Below are 26,307 nucleotides of genomic sequence, written 5' to 3'. Positions count from 1 at the left end.
AGTTTAAAAAAGAAAAGTAATGTAGCCACTATGTCTATATATTACATTTTTGTTTTGGGGTTTAATATCACTTTAAGCTGGTCATACATGAATCAAATTTCGTATATTATGCAGTCCTCTGCCCAGCGCTCTGTGTATTTTGCAGTCCTGTACCCAGCGCTCTGTGTATTATGTAGTCCTGTGCCCAGCACTCTGTGTAATATGTAGTCCTGTGCCCTGCGCTGTGTGTATTATGCAAGCCTGTGCCCAGCGCTCTGTGTAATATGTAGTCCTGTGCCCTGCGCTGTGTGTATTATGCAAGCCTGTGCCCAGCGCTCTGTGTATTATGCAGTCTTGTGCCCAGCGCTCTAGGTATTATGTAGTCCTGTACCCAGCGCTCTGTGTATTATGTAGTCCTGTGCCCAGCGCTCTATGTATTATGTAGCCCTGTGCCCAGCGCTCTGTGTATTATGTAGTCCTGTCCCCGGATTTCATTTAAAAAATCTGGACACCTTACTTTAAAATTTGACTGTTCCATAGAGAATGTGATTTCCATTGTTGTGCATGGCAGCGTGACGGCAGACACAGGAGAAATCGTATTAGTGTTAACTGGGTCGGACACCTACAGAGTCTTCTTACCTTTGAAATAATTGTAATTGTTCTGATAACAATGTTGGAACAATAGTTTCTTTGTATACAACAAGATTACATCTACACAAGTATTATCTGCTGCAACAATGGCACCGTCTGTCTATGGCCAAATTGTGCTTTAGAGTGACTATTACCTTCCCTGTGGCTATCGCTGCTCAGATTGCCCTGGCCAATCACAACAAATACATTAACTGGTTATTTTTTGTTTCATTACGCCAGCAGAAAGAATATAAAAAACCTGAAACCAATCCCCCATCCACACATTCGAGGTTGAACAGAAGTTACTCGGTAAATCAACTTCTTTTTTTTTTTTTTTTTTTTTTTATATAATTGACAATTTTTATTGAGGTTTTTATATTTTACAATTCAAAAGTAGAAAAAGAAATAGCAGTCATTGGAAACCACAAAAAGTTCCATTTGCAAACTAACATAGGATGTATAAAAGAAATTTACACTTAAACGTGTGTGATAACCGATAAAGTTGCTTTAAATTACCATAACCAAATATTGTTTGCGACACATGTATGTCGAGTGAACCAATAGCATAAGAGCAACATAATGAGTCAGGACACAATGTGGTTTAGCTAGAAATTCTAATCCCAAGGGGGCTTGACAAGTGCCCATTGGGTTTACACATAGTGAGGAAGAGGAGAAGGATAAGAACAAAGAAATATAGTAGAGATAGACAAGTAAACAAGGCTCGTCATTCCTGGGCCCAAAGGATCCCAACATTTGTAGCAGAGAGAGGGCTCAAGGCCTCATGGAGGGTCCTCCCTGAGATGCCAGGGTTCCCAGATTTCACGATGGCGGTTGACTCTATCATTCAATCTGGCTGTCAGTCAGGGAATCCATTATCTATACATCTTTGATAGATCAACTTCTTTTCAACTGCAGTGGCTACCCCTTGATTGAAATTTGGCCAGTCCCTGCTGAGCCAGCCGAATTTCAGTCAATTTATGGCTAGCTTAAACCCTGCAGGTCAGTAATCACTCTCTCCCAAACAGTGATTGAATAGATCTACAGTAAATCTGCACCTTTGGCCTCTTTCACACGGGCGTTCCGTATGTCCGTATATCACCCCATCCGTTTGCGGGTGATATACGGACATAATGCATGTCAACAGTGGTGTATTCAGGTTTTGTGCTGCCCTAGGCTGACTAAACTTGGGCACCCCTAATTTAAATATGACCCACCCCTTCCTGTAAAGGCCTGTTTATGACCCGCCCTGTCATCTGTAAACCACAGACCACAACCACAGTCTATCAGTGCCCATCAGTGCAGCCTCATCAGTTCCCATAAGTTCAGCTTCATCAGTGCCCATCAGTGCAGCCTTATCGGTGCTCATCAGTGCAGCATATCAGTGCGGCCCCATCAGTACAGCCCCATCAGTGGCCATCAGTACAGCCCCATCAGTGGCCACCAGTGCAGCCTATCAGTGCATCATATCAGTGCCCATCAGTGCTGCCTTATCAGTGCAGCTTATCAGTCCTGCCTCATCGGTGGCCATCAGTGCAGTCTATTAATGCTCATCGGTGCAACATATCAGTACCCATCAGAGCAGCATATCAGTGCAGCCCCATCAACTTTTTTGCTGCCCCTCTGCAAAGTGATGCCCTAGGCCTGGGCCTTGTTGGCCTAGGCCAAGATACAGCACTGCATGTCAATGGGATTGCGGATGTCAGCGGATGACAATCCGCTGACATCCGATTTGCGTCCTTTCAGTTCTGTTCTATTTTTGGAACGGAACAGAACCCTATTTTTTCTTCCGTTTAAAAAACGGAAAGGACGCAAAATCGAATGTCAGCGGTGTCATCCGCTGACATCCGCAATCCCATAGACATATATTATGTCTGTATATCATCCGCAAACGGATGGGATGATATGCGGACATACGGACCGGATGACACAAGTGTCATCCGTGTCCGTAAAAAGAAAAATAAAAGTGCCGGAGCGGATCGCAATACAGTCCGCTCCGTGTGAAAGAGGCCTTTCAGTCAACTGAAGTGTGAAAGTGAAAGTGAGGCATGTATGGCCATGTGCCACTCCTCAATGTGTACTACAGGAAGAAGGAAATACATTCTGCAAATTGAGGCATTAGATGTATAGGAAGGGATAATCAGAATTTCTTAGACAGATATTAGGCGTGATATTGGGGTTTACAGTATCTCACAAAAGTGAGTAGACCCCTCACATTTTTGTAAATATTTTATTACATCTTTTCATGTGACAACACCGAAGAAATGACACTTTGCCTACAATGTAAAGTAGTGAGTGTACAGCTTGTATAACAGTGTAAATTTGCTGTCCACTCAAGAAAACTCAACACACAGCCATTAATGTCAAAACCGCTGGCAACAAAAATGAGTACACCCCTAAGTCAAAATGTCCAAATTGGGCCCAAAGTGTCAATATTTTGTGTGGCCACCATTATTTTCCAAAACTGCCTTAACCCTCTTAGGCATGGAGTTTACCAGAGCTTCACAGGCTGCCACTAGAGTCCTCTTCCACTCCTCCATGACGACATCACAGAGCTGGCAGATGTTAGAGAGCTTGCACACCTCCATCTTCCCTTGGATGCTCAATAGGGTTTAGGTCTGTAGACATGCTTTGCAAGTCCATCACCTTTACCCTCAGCTTCTTTAGCAAGGCAGTGGTCATCTTGGAGGTGTGTTTGGGGTCGTTATCATGTTGGAATACTGCCTTGCGGCCCAGTCTTCGAAGGGAGGAGATCATGCTCTGCTTCAGTATGTCACAGTACATGTTGGCATTCATGGTTCCCTCAATGAACTGTAGCTCCTCAGTGCCGGCAGTACTCATGCAGCCCCAGACCATGACACTCCCACCACCATGCGTGACTGTAGGCAAGACAAACTTGTCTTTGTACTCCTCATCTGGTTCCAGCTACATGCTTGACACTATCTGAACCAAATAAGTTTATCTTTGTCTCAACAGACCAAGGGATATGGTTCCAGCAATCTATGTCCTTAGTCTGCTTGTCTTCAGCAAACTGTTTGCAGGCTTTCTTGTACATCGTCTTCCTTCTGGGACAACAGCCATGCAGACTAAATTGATGCAGTGTGTGATGTATGGTCTGAGCACTGACAGGCTGACCCCCCACCCCTTCAACCTCTGCAGCAATACTGGCTGCACTTATATCTATTTCCCAAACACAACCTCTGGATATGATGCTGAGCACGTGCACTCAACTTCTTTGGTCAATCATGGCGAGGCCTGTTCTGAGTAAAACCTGTCCTGTTAAACCACTGTATGGTCTTGCCCACCATGCTGCAGCTCAGTTTCAGGGTCTTGGCAATCATCTTATAGCCTAGGCCATCTTTATGTAGAGCAACAATTCTTTTTTTTCAGATCCTGAGAGAGTTCTTTGCCACGAGGTTCCATGTTGAACTTCCAGTGACCAGTATGAGTGAGTGAGAGCGATAACACCCTATTTAACACACCTGCTCCCCATTCACACTGGAGACCTTGTAACACTAATGAGTCACATGACACCGGGGAGGGAAAATGGCAAACTGGGCCCAATTTGAACAGGGGTGGGGGGGTCAGCCTGTCAGTGCTCAGACCATATGCCCCACACTGCATCAAATTGGTCTGCATTACTGTCGCCCCAGAAGGAAGTCTCTTCTTTAGATGATGCACAAGAAAGCCCGCAAAAGAGTTTGCTGAAGACAAGCAGACTAAGGACATGGATTTCTGGAACCATGTCCTGTGGTCCTATGAGACCAGGATTAAATTATATGGTTCAGATGGTGTCAAGCGTGTGTGGCGGCAACCAGGTGAGGAGTACAAAGACAAGTGTGTCTTGCTTACAGTCAAGCATGGTGGTGGGAGTGTCATGGTCTGGGGCTGCATGAGTACTGCCGGCACTGAGGAGCTACAGTTCATTGAGGGAACCATGAATGCCAACATGTACTGTGACATACTGAAGCAGAGCATGATCTCCTCCCTTCGAAGACTGGGCCGCAAGGCAGTATTCCAACATGATAATGACCCCAAACACACCTCCAAGATGACCACTGCCTTGCTAAAGAAGCTGAGGGTAAAGGTGATGGACTGGCCAATTATGTCTCCAGACGTAAGCCCTATTGAGCATCTGTGGGGCATCCTCAAATGGAAGGTGGAGGAGCAAAAGGTCTCTAACTTCCACCAGCAACATGATGTCATCATGGAGGAGTGGAAGAGAACTCCAGTGGCAACCTGTGAAGCTCTGGTGAACTCCATGCCCAAGAGGGTTAAGGCAGTGCTGGAAAATAATGGAGGCCACACAAAATATTGACACTTTAGGTCCAATTTGGATATAATCACTTAGCGGTGTAATAACTTTTGTTGCCAGCGGTTTAGACATTAATGGCTGTATGTTGAGTTATTATGAGGGGACAGCAAATTTACACTGTTATACAAGCTGTACACTCACTACTTTACATTGTAGCAAATTGTCATTTCTTCAGTGTTTTCACATGAAAAGATGTAATAAAATATTTACAAAAATTTGAGGAGCGTACTCACTTTTGTGAGATACTGTAAGTGTACTGTCTGTCCCAACGTTGTAAAGCGCTTCGCAAACTGTTGTCGCTATATAATTCCTGTATAGTAATAATAATAATCTCAGCTGCCTAGCTTCCTCTTCTTCCTATATCACAGATCACAGCCTGTGATTGGACAGTAACAGGAGAAGCAGCAGACTGATGAGCTCATCTCTGTGTCACTCTGCTCCCTTCTTCTATCAGCATGCCCTTTGATAACATTTAGGCACTGCAACACACTTGTTTGGCTCCTTGAGCTGCTTCTTCCTCCTCCAGTCTGAGCTCTGCTGTTCAGAGACTGCAAAAGGCTGATACCAGATCAAATTCAAATACTTTCTTAAAAATACTTTTAGTAAAGCATTAATGGTTACAAAGCTGCATTAGTGTATTTTATATCTGCCTAGAGTTCGGCTTTAAAGTTTAATTAACCAATTACTCCTGTCTAAAACACGTTGCCTTTCTAGTTAGTTTCCTCATGTGCTTTCAGCAGTGTCTCTCTATCCTCCACATTTGGTTATTTCCCCACAAAATGCTCCTGCTGAGAGCAAAATAGCACTAAAACAGTCCTATTCCAGGGCAGTGGAGGAAACGCAAGACTACACTGGGAAAGTATAGACACGTTTTGAAGCTACTATGGAACAAAACAGTTCACCTTTAACAAAAACTGCCTCTGCAGGTAAGGGATGCCTGTGGAGAAAAACAAAATGTCCAGCTTTGACCAAAGTTGAATAATGACTTTGCCATGAGTGTAGCCAGTAAATATACCTCATGAGGCCTGACTGGAAAACTCCTAGAGGTCGCATCATCCCTTCCTGCCTTGTTGCTAGGATGTTGCTAAGAGATTCCCAGATGTTACTGTTCACCTCCACCATCACAGAGAGCTCTCAAATGCTAGCTCAGAGCTACTGGATCAGGGGAGAGAAAGTGCATGTGAGAGGGTTTGAATCAGAGGAAGAACTCGCTCCTGTGATCAGTGCCATTTTAAGAGCATTATAGGCCCCTGGGCAATGCAGTGCACTGCGGTCCTGCCTATACAATCACCCACGAGAATAAAAATGCAAATTATCGATAAGGCGATATTTATTTGTACTGCAGTGCCAGGCTAATGACAGCTTCTAAGTTTGGTGGCTGGGTCCGGTGAGTCACACTCGACTGTCTTATGTGTGCCTTTTTCCGGACAGTCGTTCCTGCAGTTGTGGGCTCCCCCTCCATGGCCCAGGTGGCCTGACAGCACCTCAGGGCCGTCAGGCGCTTGCCACCTGCTAAGTTTGGCGGTAAGATGCACATGGGAGTCGGGACTAACGCTTGGCTAGGGCTGGGTCGCTGGGCAGGTGGTGATCCCCGGGGAAGTGGGGCTCCCAGGCAACTGCCCTGCATGCCCATTCGGTAAGACAGCCCTGCCTGTGATGCTGGAAGTGAACAAGATAAACTGGGAGTCTCTTGGCAACATCCTAGCAACAAATGGCCTACACCTATAGAAAGAGCTTTACCTAACTTTGGTGAAAGCTGCACAGTTTGTTTTTCTCTACAGATGCCCCTTACTTGCACAGGCAGTTTTTTTTGTTGTTGGAAAGGTGAACTATGCTTGTTGTAGAAGGGAACAGGCAAGGCGGTGTATTTTCATCTAAAAGATTTAGAGGTAAGGCTACAACTCTAGTTCCAAAACAATCTATACCATTTGTTGCATTAAATGACCACAACGTGACATATAGTGCTGCCAGGAACTACAAGCTCCAGCAGGGCCCTCTGATAGTATGCTCACTTGCATTGCCCAACCCATGAAGAAATAAAATAACATATATTGTATATTCCTCATGAGCCATCACCACCCAGGCGTGTTTTATTGATGTCAGTGGCGGGCTGCCAGGGCGGCTGAGGCAGACAATGTGATGACCTGAAGCAATTCTCTGGCACTGATTAACACAATTCCCCACAGAACATTCTAAAAACATTTTGAAATACAATAAACAAGATTCCATTATCCACGTGGAACCTGCTGTGTTACATGGTGATTGTGGAACAGATAATGCGCAGTGGGCGGGGACAGCGTAGATAATATGAGAAAGCTAAGGGGAGATAGATAAGGCCACCTCGGTGCCCCCTTTACTGGCATATTGTTACAAAGGCTTGTGGCCTGGCCTAGATTTGGACTGACACTGCAGCTAGGTGGTCTCCATGGCAATGGGCAGCGCAGCAAAAGGTTTCCATGGCTATGGGTTTTTGTTCGGTTCGTTGTAGAGCAGCCAGGCCAGAGGGCAGCATGCCCAAAGGCATTGTATACCAATACTGTGGCGCCAGTAAGGGGGCACCATCGGGGTAACCCTGTAAGGCCCTGCTGGGGCCCCTTTCTTCAATGGGGGAGGTTTCTTCCAGAAATATAACTAATTATGTCATATAAGGCAAGCTCAGGGCACATTGAAGTGTTTCTGTCTTCTAAACATAAGAGTGTATGAGATAAATTTTAAACAGACCTCATAAAAGCAATACATTATTAAAGGCTTTCTAATATTATTTGAGCCCACAAAATGGCTGCTGTTCCGTAGCAACCAATGGGCTTCTAACGTTTATAGTTGCAGCCCTATTACGAAAAAGGAATTCTGATTGGTTGCTAAGAGCAATGAGAATTTGGTCTCTTGATGCACTTTCTTGCATGCACCCGAAAAATGGTAATTGTCATTAGATAAAACCAGAACACGGTGCGGGAAAGGTGTGTTCCGTGTGCGTTTCCTTCCCCGCATTTAAAACGCACTGCCTTTGCGGCGGGGGCACAGACAGCAATAAAAAAATATGATTAAAAATATACACCACACAATTATCCTGCTCTTGAAGGTCGGCCTCAAAGAGGTTCTATTCTAAGATCTCCATCCAGGCTAAATCGGATAACTGAAAAAATGATGCTGTTAAGCACCAACAGAAACCAGCGCAGTGGAAAGTTTATAATGATTATAAATAATTTGATAGTTAATCCGTAACGTGTAGAAACATTTTTTTTCCTATTAAGGAGCCACAAAAACGTGTAATGAGATAAATCAATATTGCTAAATATAAAGTTGCGCTTGACCGAAAATACACTTAGGTGAACCACAAAGTTGTGATAAATATAAAGTGCATATGTGAATAAATTGAAATAAAGTGCAAATACCAAAAGTGCAAATGCGATTAGATAATTATGTGACTTTGCAATCCCCTAACAATCCACATAAAAATGAGTGCAAATAAATAAATATATAATTGTGCAAATAAATAAATAAATAAATATATAATTGTGCAACCAAAAAACAGTCCACAATGGATCACAGTGAGTGAAAATCCAATATATAGTGTCCAATATGGAATATTTGTAGAAGATGGATGGTAGAAGCAAATTCAGCACTTAGTAGACTCCAACACCTCCACCAAACAACAGGGTCACCCGGTGTGCACAAATCGGTTTGCAGAACGCAGTGCAAACTGTGGAATCGGACGGGATCGGATCACATGAGTCTGAACACCCATGCAATCCGATTCCAGTGCAAGCCAAAAAAAGGGTCCTGCACCATTTGGGCCAGAATGCGATGCGATTTTGGCCATACAAACTGTGTGTCTGAATTTACATAACACAGACATCGCATGTGATGTGCACAGCAATGCGGTGCGAATCACATGTAATGTCTGGCATCGCACCAGTGTGAACCCAGCCTAAGTGAAAGTTCTGTCAATGTAAGATAACATCTAAACACCTACAGCTAACTTCCTGGCCAGTAATCCCATTGAAGGCCACTACTGGTCAGATACACACCAATTTAAAGCTAGGAAAGACAAAACATTTGTAGATTACATTTGAGCTTGAAATACAATGCCAGCTTGATTTTGGTAAATGGGATCACATAGAGCAAGGATGGCGAACCTTGGCACCCCAGATATTTTGGAACTACAATTCCCATGATGCTTATGCTCTTTGCAGTATAGTTGAGCATCATGGGAAATGTAGTTCCAAAACATCTGGGGTGCCAAGGTTCGCCATCAGTGACCTAGAGCGTTCAGATCTTTTATAAATGCATACCTCCCAACTGTCCCTGATTTTGAGGGACTGTCCCTAATTTGGAACAAAGTCCCTCTGTCCTTCTTTCCTCCTCATTTGTCCCTCATTTTGGTCTGATCTATACAGTTGTATATAAAATGCACTACTTATCTATCAAAAAGTGTTTCCCAGCGCTAAACTTTTCATTCAATTTCTAAATTGCTGCATTTGCAAAATAAACATTTTTACAAGAAAAAATAAAAATTCTGAAAGCCAATATAATGCAATAGTAGTGATAAAAAAGCACCTGTTGGTTTAGCCAACCATTTTTTTTGTACAATTCTTCTATAAGGGAGCGTGGTGGGGGGGTGTCCTTTGCCTACATACTTTTGCTAGTAGGTGTCCCTCATTCCCATTTCAGAAAGTTGGGAGGTATGTAAACGAGATTTAACTTCTGTCATTCCTGACTGTGTCATTGATTGTGTTGGGTACAGATGTCCTGTGACCATGTCACCAGAACAAAGGTTCAAGCTCTGCAATTCATGTCACAAGATAAAACATTGTTGGCTCTAGGTGCAGGGGAAGAGGTACTCAGATATCTGAGATCCACTCCTGTCCTCTCCTCCCCTGTAGATAAGAGTGTTTGATGTGATCACATGCCTGCCAGGCTCTTGGTCACCGAGGTCCCATGACAGTACAGAACTGGCCATGTAAAAGACGACCATTGATCTCCCTAGGCAGATGCCTCTGTCCAACCTTTCCTAAATAAAAGAGGTTGGCAAAAGAGGTGAAAAATGCATTTATTTTAAGTATTTGAATAGCCAAAAAAGTAGAAGTGTTAAAGCTGAACTTCAGGATAAGCAAATATTGTCTAAGTACAACAATCACATGTATTCTTCCTTGAATCTTGGTGTGCTTTGTATTTCTTCCAGATCTGTGCAATAACCCAGTGTAAAAACCTTGCCTCTGTGCAGGAGCTTCATCTAATAAAGACTGGTCACTGCTGCTCTCTCTCCTTGTACAGGGTGACTGGTCTTTTATCCGCCCCCTCCTGTAGTTTTCTGAGCACACTTAAAGTTGAACTCCAGGAAATGTAAAAATTCAACCTTGTTGTTGGGCTGCCACTGCACAGCAAGGATTAACAGCTCATTTATGTTTAGTGGACTGGGAAAAGCAGTTTAAAGTGGGTGTAAAGTCAGAAGGTTTTTTATCTTAATGCATTATTTGCATTAGGATAAAAAGCCTTCATGTGTACCAGTCCCCCTCAGCCCCCCCCCCCCCTCTAATACTTACCTGAGCCCTTCTCTGTCCAGCGATGTTCACAAATCCCTCAGCCATCTGGGACTCTCCCTCCTGATTGGCTGAGACACAGCCGCGGCACCATTGGCTCCCATGGCTGTCAATCAAAGTCAGTTAGCCAATCCAGAGAGAGAGGGATTGGGGCCGAACCGCAGCTCCGTGTCTGAATGAACACAAGAAGCTGCTTCGCGGCTCGGGTGCGCCCATATCAAGCTGCTTGCTCGACAGGAGGGAGGGGCTAGGAGAAGCAAAGAGGGACCCGAGAAGAAGAGGATCGGGGCAGCCCTGTGCAAAACTACTTCATAGAGTAGGTAAGTATAACATGTTAGCTTTTTTAAAAAAAAAAAAAAAAAACGAGACTTTACAATCACTTTAACTTACCCAATCCTCCACTCCTGCAGGCTCCTCCATGCTGCAAGTAGTCGGATGTGAGGACCCCGATGAGCAGTCTACTGCTGGAGCATAGGGGAGTGCCCATTCGCCCATGTGATAATGTATGCCTCTTCCGCTTAATGGTTTACAGAGCTCCTACCCGCTCCGAGACCCAGCTGTCCCTAACAAAACAGGTTCCTGTGCCTGCCTAATCACACTTGCCACAATGAGCACCTCTGTGAGGTAGTTTTATTCTCTCTCTCTCTATATATACTGTATATATATATATATATGTATGTGTATATATATCACACTAAATCTCAGATGACCTCCCAGATTTTATGTCTAATGGGGCTTTTCCACTGCATGGTACGGCTCGTTATGGCTCGCTTTGGCGCTTTTCCACTAAATGGTACCGCATGGTACGTGTTTGAACGGTTCGGTACAGTTTGGTACAGCGGCGCTTTTCCACTACATGGTACGGCTCGGTACAGCTCGCTTAAACAGTACCACCTCGGTTGGGGTTCCAAGCGGGCCGTACCTATACCATATCTCACAATCCTTCGCATGCAGCCTTGATTGTTTGTCACTACTAGCCACTGATTGGTCAGAGAATCATTGTAATCCCACCCACTTACTACTTTAGTGGAAAAGCAAATCGAGCCGAGTAGGGCCTATACAGTGCTGAAACGGGCCGACTCGTACCACGCAGTGGAAAAGCAAACCGAGCCGAACTGGGCCAAGCAGTGCCGAGTGGAGCCGAGCCGGTACTCGCAGTGGAAAAGCGCCATAACTGATCACAAGCTTCCCCGAGATGGCGTCTGGAGGTTCCTTTTAGCACCAGTAATAGGTGGCAGGCATGTGACTGCTTTGTGTAAAACTGAGAGTGAACGAGGAATTGATTGTGAGATCAGAGATTTGTGTCATCACTCCACAGTACCGCTAACATGACAGAGAAGTGGCATTGGTCGGGGGGGTATAACGGTGATACCCTAACCACCCTTACCACCTGCCTATATGCAGTCTTTCAGTAAGCATTAACACAGCAGGAAATCAGGAAGTAACTGAAGAAATGTAAAAAAAAGTTTAAAATAAAAAATCGAATATACTTTCCTATCTATTTATTAGGGCTAGCATAAAGATTAGAAATAATTAATGTTGTTTGAGAGAGTAAAGTTACACTTTAAGTAAACAATATATTATACTTTTAAAACAGTTACTGCAACAGTTTTCTTTTTCTTTTTGAAAAAAGGTTTGAACCACATGAATAGAAGCTGATCGTTTTAACCCCCGGGCAGTGTTATATGATTAGTCTCAATCCTATCCCTGCCACTACTGCTGAACATCATGGCCTGCATGTAAATGTAGATAACATTATAGATCAATTTCATGCCAAATAAAAACATCATATACTGAATACTGTCATTACCCTATACAGTAAGGTGTCCAGATTTTTAAAATTAAATCCGGGGATATATTTTTTTTTTGGCAAATGGCCCAGGACTACATAATACACAGAGCGCTGGGCACAGGACTACATAATTGACAGAGCGCTGGGCACAGAACTGCATAATACACAGAGGGTTGGTTACAGGACTGCATAATACACAGAGCGCTGGGCACAGGACTGCATAATACACAGAGGGCTGGGTACAGGACTGCATAATAAACAGAGTGCTGGGTACAGGGCTGCATAATACACAGAGCTCTGGGCACAGGACTACATAATACACAGAGCACTGGGTACAGGCCTACATAATAAAGAGTGCTGGGTACAGGACTACATAATACATAGAGCTCTGGGCACAGGACTACATAATACACAGAGCACTGGGCACAGAACTACATAATACACAGAGCACTGGGCAAATGACTACATAATACAGAGTGATGGGTACAGGACTACATAATACACAGAGCACTGGGCACAGGACTACATAATACACAGAGCACTGGGCACAGGACTACATAATACACAGAGCTCTGGGCACAGGACTACATAATACACAGAGCACTGGGCACAGGACTACATAATACACAGAGCACTGGGCACAGAACTTCATAATACACAGAGTGCTGGGTACAGGACTACATAATACACAGAGCACTGGGCACAGGACTTCATAATACACAGAGTGCTGGGTACAGGACTACATAATACACAGAGCACTGGGCACAGGACTACATAATACACAGAGCGCTGGACACAGGACTGCATAACATACAGAGTGCTGGGCACAGGACTGCACAATATACAGAGTGATGGACACAGGACTGCATAAAATACAGAGCGCTGGGCACAGGACTGCATAATACACAGCACTGGGCACAGGACTACATAATACACAGAGCACTGGGCACAGGAATACATAATATAGAGGAGGGTGTTAGGCATAGAGTACAGGGTTCAGAGGTTTGCTATGCACAGAGGACACTTCTGCCCCCACATCCATAGCTCACTTCTGCACTTTTCTCTCACAATTTATCTCTGCAGCCACCTTTTAGCCCTTCCCCCACAACAGCTAAGCTCTCCATCTCTCCAAGCAGCTGCATCAGCTCTGACCCCATCTGTCAATTGTTGGCTCTGCCTCTTCTCCACTGAACAGCAGCAGGAGCGGCAGTGATATCGTCCAGCAGGGGGCGTTGGCATCCGAGCCACCAGGCTGTTTCTCAGCCAGCATGGGATGCCCTATCTACGTTAATCCGGTGTTCTATCAGATTTCCATACCCCATCAGATTTCCCTACCTACGTCATTTCCGGTTGAGATCAGCTGTGAATTTGTCATGCAGCAGCTTGTAGCCGTGTCACACGTCCTATTGGGCATGCGCAGAATAGGTAGGGAATTTTGATAACATCGTAAGGGTCAGGCAAAAGTCCTAGTGTGCATGCGCCAGCGCATGCGCACCAACGGGTCGGTCAGCGGGATCTCTTATCATAAACATCCATCAGATCGCCATGGCCCACACTGCGCTGACCCGACAATCCGATCTCCATGCCCCACACTGCGCCAACCTGACAATGAGACTGTGGGCATGCGTGTGTGGGTAAGGAATAGGATTGTCCCATTGTCGGCTTGGCGCAGGGTGTGCCATGGAGATCGGATGGATGTTTATTATAAGAGATGCCGCTGCCCGATCCGTTGGTGCGCATGCGCAGTAGGACTTTTGCCTGACCCCCTTACGATGTTATCCAAATTCCCTACCTATTCCGCACATGCGCAGTAGGACGTGTGATGCGGCTACAGCTGGTGCATGACGTACCCGCACCGGAAATTACGTAGGTAGGGAAATCTGATGGGGTATGGTTTTCTGACAGAACACCGACCCTGAATCCGGGGACAAAACCGGGGACAGACTTGGTCTGGGGACAGTGTCCTCAATCTGGGGACTTCTGGTCACCCTGCTATACAGCTACCAGAAATTGTAACTCCTCTTGATATGTACGGTCATGCAGGGCCCATAGGAGTGGGATAGGTCTCTGGGTACCCATTCATATTTTATGATGCACATAAACAAAGATGATATTTGGCTTTTTTTTTTTTTTTTTCAGTATTTGGAATTTTGTCTGAGCTGATCTTCAGTGATGCTCTGATGAATATTGTCGATATGATATGCTTTTGTTTAAATTTGTATTTTACATTTTTTTCTTTTGTCTTGCTTTATTCCTTCAGCTACACAGCCAGGAGAAACAAACCACACCCATCCTGTAAGACAGCGGCACCATGCCTGAGAAGATCAGGTCAGTCACACTACTGTATGTACTGCACTATGGAATATGGCAGTGCCATACATTTGAAGTAATGAACTAATATTTAAAGATGGCTGACATAAAAATATATATATAATCTCACACCTTACTGAAGGTCACCATTACCAGCCATCTGCTGTCTTAGAAGCCCATCACACATAGTGATTCTTTATATTACCAGTACCTGTCACTAAATGATTTATAGTTATGTTTAGGATTGGGAACATTAACAGTAAGGGCTCATCTGCCTTTTGGCTAAGATCAAGTATATTATCTATTCTTATTAGTGACCAGTAAGGGTGATGTCATTCTGGATTGACATGAGCTGGAGTGGCTGGCTATGTACCCTTTCTGGAGTAATGGTGGCTCGGAAGTACCAGCTGGAACAGAAATCAGGGCACCCGCAAGCTGTCGGGGCACGAGAGTAATTTTCCCAGGAAAACTGGAAGAACTCCATTCCTCCTGATTTGAGTGGCCCTACCTTGTCTGGCCATAGGCTGGGAAGGCAGAGAATCTGTGGTGTCTCTGCCCCCTGGGAGTGGTCACCCTTGGGGTGCTCTTAGTTACACTTGGATGTGGGATCCAACTGTGAGAACAGGCACATGGTCACAGTCAGTAAAACTTTTTTTCTGCACTGCGCATTTTAGGGCTGGGCCTTTTGGCTCAGTTCGGGGCAATTTTTGTCTTCCAGAGCTCAGGGCCTGGCCAGTGCACATGCACGGCCACTTATTTATTTTAATTTATTTTCCCTCCACTGTTTGTCACTTTTACTTTTGTGTGTGTTTTTTTGTCACTAAGATGAAGGGAGTTCTCAATGTCTAGGGGGAGGATGTGTGGCCTTCTGGTTCCTTCCTCCCCTGCCCTTGGGGGGAGGGGGTCTCTCTTCGAGAGAGCCCCTCGACCCAGTATTCAATGGTCTTCTTCAGGTGACCTTGAAGAAAGGGGCCTGCCGGGCCTTCTGGCTAGACAGACCATTGGCACCCTATGTCCCTGTTAGGAGCCTTGCACCCCGGGGGATCAGGGAAAGGTCCTTCCCCTTCGGGGGGTGGACTAAAGCACACCCTTAAGTACACTTTTTAGTGTGTGTTTTACATGCATGTTTTTTGTTCACCTAATGGATTTTCCATTTGAAGGTTTTTGCACCACTGCGGGTTAAAAAAAAAAAACAGAAAGGGCTCATTCACTGCGGTTTTACCTCCCAACTGAACAAGAGCATGCAGCCATTTGGGGCTTTACACATTCTGTGGCCAAGATGCCTTATGTGGTACCACTGCTGAAGGCAACTCATCCAAGTGAATTGGGTCTTGCTGCAACCTTACATTTGAATTTTTATTGGAGGTGTGGCAGATGATACAAAATCACATAACATAAAATACAGGTGTCAGGTAACGAAAGATTGCAGGACCTTTTCTACGTAGCAGCTAAGGAGGAATCGCTTGACCAGATTCAGATGTCAGATAATAACAGAGCACATGACCCATTGCAGATTATGACAAATCACCCAGTCTGTCCCTCTAACAGTTGATGAAAGATCACTGGGCTAGTTCCCCGTTGAAATCACATGTCCAGATATGGGGTATAGTTACACAGAGATTACATGACTAGTCATAGTTGGTGAGAAACCACGCAACCAGTTCAAGGTGAAAAATGGTGGTGGATCACAAAGCTATTTGCAGGTGTCAGTTGATAAGAGATCACATGGCCAGTTTCAGGTAGCAGTTGATGAAAGATCACAGGACTAGTTCCTGGTGGAGGCTAATGAGAGATCATATTAAATGTTTCAGATGTCGGTTGATGTGTGACTACATAGCCAGTGGCAGATAGCCTATTATAAAGGAGATCACATAAGCAGACATGGGGTACAGTTATAGAGATCAAGGTGAAAGATGATCGGGGATTTGCAGGTGTCAGAGATCACAGGCAAGTTCTAGGTGGTAGTTGATGAGTGATCACATGGCCAGTTTCAGGTAGTAGTTGATGAGAGTTCTCATGTCAATTTTCAGGTGGCCAGTAATGGGAGATCTCTTGGCCAGTTACTGGTTACAGTTATTCAGAAATCACTTGACTAGTGGCAGGTGGCACTTGTTTGGAGTTCACATGAATAGTTCCAGGTGGCAGTTAATAAGGGACCACATTTGAAAACCAAATATTAAAACTTTGCAGACTTTACTGGTACCAGAGAAGGACAGTGAAACAAGATTTCATAAAAAAAATGTCTTTATTACAAAAAGTTTAAAAAAGTCAAGATAACATATTCATAAAACCATGAAATAGGTGCTTATTTGGATAATACAGGACATTTTTAGGCTTCATCAATATTTCTTTGCTAGTAACTCAAGAGGTTGACACGTTTTACATACATTGTTTCCTCAGGACCTCAATATCTTGACTGCAAAGAAAATTAGCCTATCCAAAGGAGAAAAGCAAAATAATCAATTATAAGGAAATAACATGTAACATCATATATATCAAACAAACTGTGTCCATCTTTGGCAACTTACATGCGCCAATTTGAGCCCAAAAAACGCTGATGGTGTGCTGTGTGGCGAGTGTTAATTATAGATGAGGTACCAGTTTATAGCCTTTAGTCTATACATTCCACATTCCTTTTTCAGAATTCTGGGGTTGCTAGTGATTAGCAGCTGATATTTGAGCACACTTCAAAGAACTGATGATTGTTTTAGTGGAAGAAACCCAATTGCAGTGTTTTAGGCCTGCAGGTTTCTGGAAGTTTTTAATTCTGTCTGCTCCTTCAGATATCTATTAATATAAATAATTCTGTATTACAGCTTACCGGCCAAACTGATAAATGGCGGCATCGCCGGTCTGGTGGGAGTCACCTGCGTCTTCCCAATAGATCTGGCAAAGACACGACTACAGAACCAGCAAGGACAAAGCATTTATCGTGGGATGTAAGTGTATGGTGGAGACATAGTGGACCTGCAAAATCTGCAAATTGTGCATACTTCTCACCAGTCTCTTTGTACAGCTCCCAGTGTAGTCAAAAAAGCATGGCAGCTGCTATACTGAACTTCTTAATAACAAATCTAGTTGCATGACAGTTATGGTAACCCAATGGCTTCAGTACTTTATGTCCAAGACCCAGAAGATGTGTGGAGATCACTGACTGCCTGCTTGTCTCAGGTCAGAGATTATGATCGCAGTGAAACCGTAGGCTCAACATTACAGCCAAGCAATTTACATTTTCACAAGTAGGTCAGCAATGATAGCCTATGTGCTTACTCAGGTCAGCTCAGGTTTAGCACTGCATGTAATTTCAACCCGATATAGAAATGGAAGCTTTATGTTTCTCTGTCACATGAGCAGGGGGAAGAATGTTTGATTTCCCAAAACATTGCTTGTATCACTCCCTGCTCATCTAAAGAGCTATTGCCATTCATTTCTGAGATAGGGATCAGCAGATGAGAAGGAGAGGTCATTGTGCTGTGGATGTCAGTCCCAATACAATGGACATTGCCATACTGAAAATGAAAAAAATTTGCCACACTTATATACTGTATATATACACAATCTTTATGTCAAATATTATAATTGTACTAAACAAAGAAATCGATACTCAATGTCAAAAAGTGCGGGTTCATGCACAGATGTCTATTGAAGTTGCCCCCGAAGTCGCCAAAAGTAGTGCAGGAACTACTTTTGGAAATCGGTACAGCGCCGCACCGATTGGGACAGTGCCATTGCTGTGAACGGGGGCATAGCCAGACAAGTCCATGCATGGAGTGATTCTGATTTATACCTGTGGTTATAGCTTTTTTTTCCCCAGTTGTAAAGGGAACATGTGTTCTTAGGACCTTTTAAAGTTTAAAAGGTCCATCTATTAATGTGGCAGCAGGCCCGCAAGGGTTGATGGTAGTTGGAACAAATTGTAAAATATGTTTCTTACAGAACAAGAATGGAAGATGGGCAGTTACTTGTGGACATTCATGTAGAATTCAGTATTTATTGTTTATTCACTATTTTTGAGCACTTTTTTGACATTGATTAGTCATTTTTTGATATGATGACACAATTGTAATATTTGACATAGAGATTGTATATATACAGTATATAAGCACTGGGCACAAATTTTTTCATTTTCACTGTTAAGAGCAGCAGGAATTTAGGTGACTGCATGAGTAGGAGGTACTTTGATGATAATATTGCAATATTGCACACATATCTGTGTACACTGATATATGTCAGCTAGACGTGTAACAATTGCAGGATTATGTCTAGCACAGAAAATTGGGAGCAGCATGAGGGTACGGGAGGGCAGGAGGTCATCTAGGGCCATCAATCTCATCAGCTGATTGTATGAATCTTTCCACATTCTATTCCTTTTTGTTACCTGTGCATTCCGATTATTGTCAGTATGAGTAATCCTGACAATTCCAGGCAAGTAAAATCTTGTGCTTCCCTTGTATGCAAACAAGGGGCACTTTGTATATTCATAGCTGTGGAAGTGGGAGGGTCTCATTCATAGGAGGGGACATGTTTGCCCTGCTTTTTTAGCACTGGTCAAAGCAGTTCTAATGCAGCAGCTCTTCATACTCAATGTGTTGTTCTACAAAACACTTCAGATGCTGACATGCATTCATTCACTGCAGCTCTGTGGGGAGCCTTGAAAGTGGGTCAAAAATGGGTGTAAAATCAAACCCAAATTAAATAAGTTAAAGGTGATTTCTGTATCTGCATTCATTTTGCCTTCCTTGGTTCATCTTTGCCCTCCTCATCAAAGTGTCAATTACATAAAAAAAAAAAATTACTTTTCATTCCATACCTTACTTTATATTCAGTAATGCCATCACTGGATCTCTGTGTTCTCTATGCAATGCAGGCAGATCGTGGCTGGAAGGAGGGCCAACTGGGTGCTGTACATAGCTCCCACAATACATTAAAGCAGTGATCTGGCTCTTTGCAGGAGTATTGCAAATAAAATATGTACAGTCTGCAAGATAGAAGGGAAAGGGGAAACATGACTGAAACCTTTAAATACATCACGGAAATTAATGATGGGTTCAGGAGGGCAGTGTTTTCAAGAACATGGGGACAGGACCTTAAACTAGCAGGAGGGAAATTCAAAACTAACCTTGGAAAGTATTATTTTACTAAAAGAGTAGATGATGCTTGGAATAGACTTCCAGCAGAGGTAGCGAATCAGTCAACAGTAAGTGGATTCAAATATGCTTGGGACAAACAGATCTATACTCAGACACAAAAAATAAAAAAAATAAAAAAAAACAACCCCAAAATATATATAAAAATATAAATTTAAAAAAATGGGGCAGACTTGATGGAGCACTTTTTTCTACCATCGTGCTTCTATGTTTCTGCTTATACTTTTTTATTTTTTTCACTTTAGTTTCACTTTAACTTCCAGCTGTAAAAGTAATCTTTACTGTACAGCACGATACGATAATCCACGATGAGTAACCAACATGTAGATTTCACCCATTTCAAAGTACAGCACAACTGTTCCTTGGTTGCTAGGGGTTACCACACTTTTTACAGATTATGCTCTCTGCTGCTTTCAAACTCCCAGCCACTTCCCAGCAGCCGCCGGCGTGGTAAATATCCTTTAGTGGAGTTTTGTAGTTGGCATTTCCTCCTCCTTCCTGCGATGATTCACACCACTTCCAGCATGGAGTGGAATCTGTTTGTTATTAAAGGAGAACTATTTGTGGTGACCGCACCCCGTCAGTGCAAAACTCTCAACAAAATGTACAGTCATCAAACTAGTGTTTTATAGGATGATAGCATTTGTGTACAGTTGAAAAAGTTGAAGAACACTGGGCAAATGTAAAAAAAATAGCATCTAGCCCATTTATAAACATATCTAGTTATGAAACCATGTTTCAATTAAGTCAAAGTAATTGCTTAAAATCTCTCTCTCCTTTCTATTGCTCCTGCTTCTCTGTTCTTCTTAACCCCACTTCTCTTTCATTTCTTATCCCCTCTTCTATCTACCTCTGTCCCCCCTCTCCCTCCTATATCCTACTTCTCTCCCCCTCCTATCCCCTGCTTCTCTCTTCCTCCTATCCCCTCACTTCTCTGTCCCTCATTTCCACTCACTTCTCTCTCCCTCCTATCCCTTACTTCTCTCTCCCTCCTATCCCTTACTTCTCTCTCTCCCTCCTATCCCTTACTTCTCTCTCCCTCCTATCCCTTACTTCTCTCTCTCCCTCCTATCCCTTACTTCTCTCTCTCCCTCCTATCCCTTACTTCTCTCTCTCCCTCCTATCCCTTACTTTTCTCTTCCCCCTATCCCCTGCTTCTCTCTTTTTCCTATTCCATACTTTTCTCTCCCTCCAATATCCTACTTCTCTCTCCCTCATATCCCCCATTTATCTCCTCTTCCTATGTGCCACTTTTCTCTTCTTCCTATCCCCCACTTTTCTCTTTCTCCTATCCCCTGCATCTCTCTTCCTCTTCCTACTGCCCCCCACCCCACACTTCTCTCTCCCTCGTATTCCCTACTTCTCTCTCTCCCCCCCCCATCCCCAACTTCTCTTTCCTCCTATCCCCTGCTTCTCTTTTTTTCTACCCTCTACTTCTCTCATCCTCCTATCCCCTCGCTTTTCTCTCCCTCCTATCCCCTACTTCTCTCTCCCTCCTATCCCCTATTTCTCTCCCCTTCCGATCCACCCACTTCTCTGTTTTTCCTGTCCCCTACTTCTCCCTCCCTCCTATATCCTACTTCTTTGTTCCTCCTATCCCCTCACTTCTCTCTCCCTCCTATCCCTTGCTTCTCTCTTTTTCCTATCCCCTACTTATCTCTCCCTCCTATCCTCCATTTATCTCTTCTTCTATTATGCTACGTCTATCTCCATCCTATCCCCCACTTTTCGTTTCCTCCTATCCCCTACCTCTCTCTCCTATCTCCCACTTATCTCTTTCTCCTATCCCCCACTTCTCTCTCCCTCCTATCCCCCGCTTATCTCTCTCTCTTATCCCCCCACTTATCTCTCTCTCCTATCCCCTCACTTCTCTCTCCCTCCTATCCCTTGCTTCTCTCTTTTTCCTATCCCCTACTTATCTCTCCCTCCTATCCTCCATTTATCTCTTCTTCTATTATGCTACGTCTATCTCCATCCTATCCCCCACTTTTCGTTTCCTCCTATCCCCTACCTCTCTCTCCTATCTCCCACTTATCTCTTTCTCCTATCCCCCACTTCTCTCTCCCTCCTATCCCCCGCTTATCTCTCTCTCCTATCCCCCCACTTATCTCTCTCTCCTATCCCCCTGCTTCTCTCTCCCTCCTATTCCCCACACTTATCTCTCTCTTCTATCCCCCGCTTCTCTCTCCCTCCTGTCCCCCACTTCTCTCTCCCACCTATCTCCTACTTCTCTGTCCCTCCTATATCCTACTTCTCTCTACCTCCTTTCCACTCACTTCTCTCTCCCTCCTATATCCTACTTCTGTCTCCCTCCTATCTCCCTTTTTCTCTCTTCCTCTTATATCCTCCTTCTCTCTCCCTCCTATCCCCTGCTTCTCTCTTTTTCCTATCCCATACTATTCTATCCCTCCTATCCCCCATTTATCTCTTCTTCCTGTATTCTACTTTTCTCATTTTTCTATCCTCAACTTCTCTCCCCCACCTATCTCCTACTTCTCTCATCCTCCGGTCCCCTCACTTCTCTCTCCCTCCTATCCCCCACTTCTCTCTCCCTCCTCTCCTTTACTTCTCTCACCCTCCTATGCCCTACTTCTCTTTCCCTCCTATCTACCCACTCTCTGTTTTTCCTATCCCCTACTTCTCCTTTCCTCCTATATCCTACTTCTCTTTTCCTCCTATCCCCTCACTTCTTTCTCCCTCCTATCCCCTACTTCTCTCTTTTTCCTGTCCCCTACTTTTCTCTCCCTCCTATATCCCACTTCTCTCTCCCTCCTATCCCCCATTTATCTCTTCTTCTTATATGCTACTTCTCTCTCCCTCCTATCCCCCACTTCTCTCTCCCTGCTATCTTCTACTTCTCTCTCCCTCCTATCCTCTACTTCTCTCTCCCTCCTATCCCCTACTTCCCTCTCCCTCCTATATTCCTATATCCTACTTATCTCTCCCTCTTATATCCTAATTCTCTATCCTCTCCCTCTCTCATGCCCCCCCCCCCTCCCCACAACTCATTAAATCTATGTTCTTGTCTCCCATAACCACTCTCCGTCTAATTTTTTCTTCTCCCTCTTACTTTTTTTCCCTTTGCTCTTCCTTCTACCGTCTTTTTTTCTCTCGTTCTTCTTTATCTACTCCTCTGCGCTATTTTCCCTCTCTGTTTGTCTCTTACTTTTTCTCCTGCATCCCCCTGCTTATACCTTCTACACTCCCGCATTCCACTTCCACTCTCCTCTCCCTCCCTTCTCCTCCACTCTCTCCTCTTTTCTCTCTCTCCTTCCTCTCTTCCTCATCCCCCTCTCACTACATCCCCTTCCAATTCTCTCTTGCACCCCCTTTCTCTCTCTCCTCTTTTTTTCCAATTCTCTTTTTTTTACACCTGCTCTTCCTTGCTTTTTCCCTCTTCCCTCTGTCTCGCTCCCTCACCTTCCCCACTCTCCCTCTCTTTACCCCTCTGTCTCTCTCTCCTTTCACAGGTTTGACTGCCTCATAAAGACGGTTCGCTCAGAAGGATTTTTTGGAATGTACAGAGGTATTGGGTGGGAATCAGATCAAAGTTTTATTTTGCAATGTTATTTTACCAAAACAAAGGCCCAGAGGAATTCCACAAGGCCTTGTAGGGCAAACATCAAGGGCTGTGATGCAACAGTCAGCAGTCTTGTGATCCCATCTCGTGTGCCTTCTGTTATATTCACTGATACACAATTTGTGCTCCATATTTTCTACTCACAAAAACTCATGTAAGTATGACAAAGGGACCATCCACTTTCCCCAGCCAGGGCAAAAGTGAACTGCAGTGGCTGCCAAAGAACTACAAGTCCCAGCTTATCTAAGCTGTCAGTGGCAGGCAGGTGGGACATACTGGGACTTATACTTCAACAGCTAGAAGGCTGCACAGAAGTAAAAATCTGCAAAATTCTTCAGAATATCAGAAAAAAAAGATATCTTCTGTTTAAATACTATATACAATAACCAAATCCACACCCAACTATATCCAAATATACACTAAATTACCAAAAGTATTGGTACGCCTGCCTTTACACACACATGAATCGTAACATTGTATACCCCTGTATGTTGTGGTCTTTAAGGTGACCATCTAATAGTTTTTTTAAACTATCGATGCTTCTTGCTGATACCACTGGTTCAGTATTGAGTTGGCCCACCCTTTGCAGCTATAACAGCTTCAACTCTTCTGGGAATGCTGTCCACAAAGTATAGGAGTGTGTGAATGGGAATGTTTGACCATTCTTTCAGAAGTGTATATATGAGGTCAGGCACTGATGTATGTTGAGAAGGCCTGGCTTGCAGTCTCCGCTCTAATTTATCCCAAAGGTGTTCTATCGGGTTAAGGTCAGGACTCTGTGCAGGCCACAGTCAAGTTCCTCCAACCAAAACTCACTCATTCATGTCTTTATGGACCTTGCTTTGTGCACTGGTGCGTAGTTATGTTGGAACAGGAAGGGGCCATCCCCAAACTGTTCCCACAAAGTTGGGAGTATGAAATTGTCCAAAATGTCTTGGTATGCTGAGTTCTCTTCAGTTGAACTAGCGGGCCAAGATCCACCCCTGAAAAACAACCCCACACCATAATTTCCCTTCCACCAAATAATGTGGACCAGTGCACAAAGCAAGGTCCACAAAGACATGGATGAGCGAGTTTGGGGTGGAGAAACCTGACTGGCCTACACAGTCTTTACCTCAACCCAATAGAATATGTTTGGGATGAATTAGAGCAGAGACTGGGAGCCAGGCCTTCTCGTTCACATCAGTTGCCTGTTCACATCAGTTCTCGTTGCCTGACCTCACAAATGCGCTTCCGTCAAACATTCCCATAGACACACTCCTAAACCTTGTGGACAGCCTTCCCAGAAGAGTTGAAGCTTTTATAGCTGCAAAGGGTGGGATAACTCAATATTGAACCCTACGGACTAAGACTGGGATGCCATTAAAGTTCATGTGCGTGTAAAGGCAGGCATCCCAACACTTTTGGTAATATAGTGTATTTATTTACAACTATATCCATATTTATCTATATATGACTATATCCCTATACTGTATCTATATACAACCACAGTATATCCATACACAGTATCTATATACAACTATATATCTACATACATCTACAGTATATCCATATATCTATATTCAACTATATCCATATATATCTATATACAACTATATTCCTATATCTACATATATGCAACTACATCCATATATCTATATACAACTACAGTATATCCAAATATATCTACATACAACTTTTTATCCATATAACTATATGTAACTATTTTCCTATATCTATTTAAAACTATATCCATATATCTATTCTATACAGGACTATATCCACATATATACACACGACTATGCTTTAGGTGTATGTTATGTTTTCTTGTTTTGTCCTTATTACATTTTGTGTACAATGTTCAAAAATATGGTGTACAGCCATTTGTGCTAATTGTCACCTTTTGCCTATCACTGACAGGTGCAGCTGTAAATCTAACGCTTGTGACACCAGAAAAAGCAATTAAACTGGCAGCTAATGACTTCTTTCGAAACATTCTTTCTCAAGAGGGGTAAGGTTTATTATACATTCTAATCTTCTCTGCTCTGTCCTTCTCTCCTCACTTCTGCACTGTACTGCTCTGTTAAGCTCTTTTCTGTCTTCCTCTATTTGCTTAGCTCTGTCTTGCTCTCCTCTTCTCTGTTCTGCTCCTCTCCGCTCTGCTTTCTTCTGCATAGTCCTGCTGTCCTCCACACTGTTGTGCTGCTCTCTTTTCCTCTGCTCTGATCTGTTGTCTCATGCTCCCCTCTGCTCTTTCTGGCTTCTCTCTAAACTGTCCTGCTTACTGTCCTCTTCTTTGCTTTGTTCTGCTCTCCTCTCTGCTGAACTGCTCCAATTCCCTCTCCTCTGCTTTATCCTGTTCTACTTTCCTTTGCTCAGTCCTACTTCCCTCACCTCTGGATTTCCCTGCCCTCTTCCATTGTGTCCTGCTCTCCTCTGTCATGCTCTGCCCTGCTCTTCTCTTTTCTGTCCCAATATTTTCTGCTTTACTCCGCACTTCTCTCTTATGTTCTGTTCTGCTCCCCTTTAAACGGTTATTGTCCTCTTTTGTCTAAACGGTCCTGCTCACGTCTGCTGCTCTGCCCTGCTCCCTTCTGCTTGGCCCTGTCCTGCTATTCTCTACTCTGTTCTCTCCTACTCCGCTTTGCTCAGCTCTGTCTTCTCTTATTTGCTCTGTTCTGCCCTGCTCTCCTATGCTCTGTTGGGCTCTATTCTGCTCTCCTCTCCTTTCCTCTGCTGTGTTCAGTCCTGCCCCCTCTGCTTTCATCTCCTATGCTCTGTTTTCCCCTCCTCTGTACTGCCTTTTTTTTCATCCCCTCTACTTCTGTCCTTCTGCACTTTGACTTGTCTTGCTCTTCTGTCCTCTGCTCTGCCCTGCTCTTTCTCGTGTCCACTGCTCTGTCCTTCCCTCTCCTGCTCTTCCCCGCTCCTCTCTGCTCTTTCCTTCCCTTTCCTGCTCTTCCCTGCTCCCCTCTGCTTTGTCCTTCCCTACTGTTCCTTGCTCCCCTCTGCTCTGTCCTTCCCTTTCCTGCTCCTCT

The 26,307-nt window shown here is 44.0% G+C and overlaps 1 protein-coding gene across 1 annotated transcript in view; it reads left to right on the top strand.

Moving 5' to 3' along the window:
* SLC25A18 (solute carrier family 25 member 18) overlaps positions 1-26,307 on the top strand; it is a 50,492-nt gene that overhangs the window by 3,940 nt on the left and 20,245 nt on the right. The window contains exons 3-6 of the mRNA XM_082255752.1: positions 14,514-14,581; positions 17,380-17,502; positions 23,181-23,236; positions 25,190-25,280. Of these exons, the coding sequence (XP_082111878.1) occupies positions 14,565-14,581; positions 17,380-17,502; positions 23,181-23,236; positions 25,190-25,280 (287 nt within the window). The 5' untranslated portion in view covers positions 14,514-14,564. The remainder of the gene's footprint in view (positions 1-14,513; positions 14,582-17,379; positions 17,503-23,180; positions 23,237-25,189; positions 25,281-26,307) is intronic.

The sequence above is a fragment of the Pelophylax lessonae genome, assembly GCF_965119305.1.
Source record: "Pelophylax lessonae genome assembly, chromosome: 4".
Lineage (NCBI taxonomy): Eukaryota > Metazoa > Chordata > Amphibia > Anura > Ranidae > Pelophylax > Pelophylax lessonae.
The sequence above is the reverse complement of the archived record's forward strand: the minus strand, read 5'-3'. Positions and strand labels throughout refer to the sequence as shown.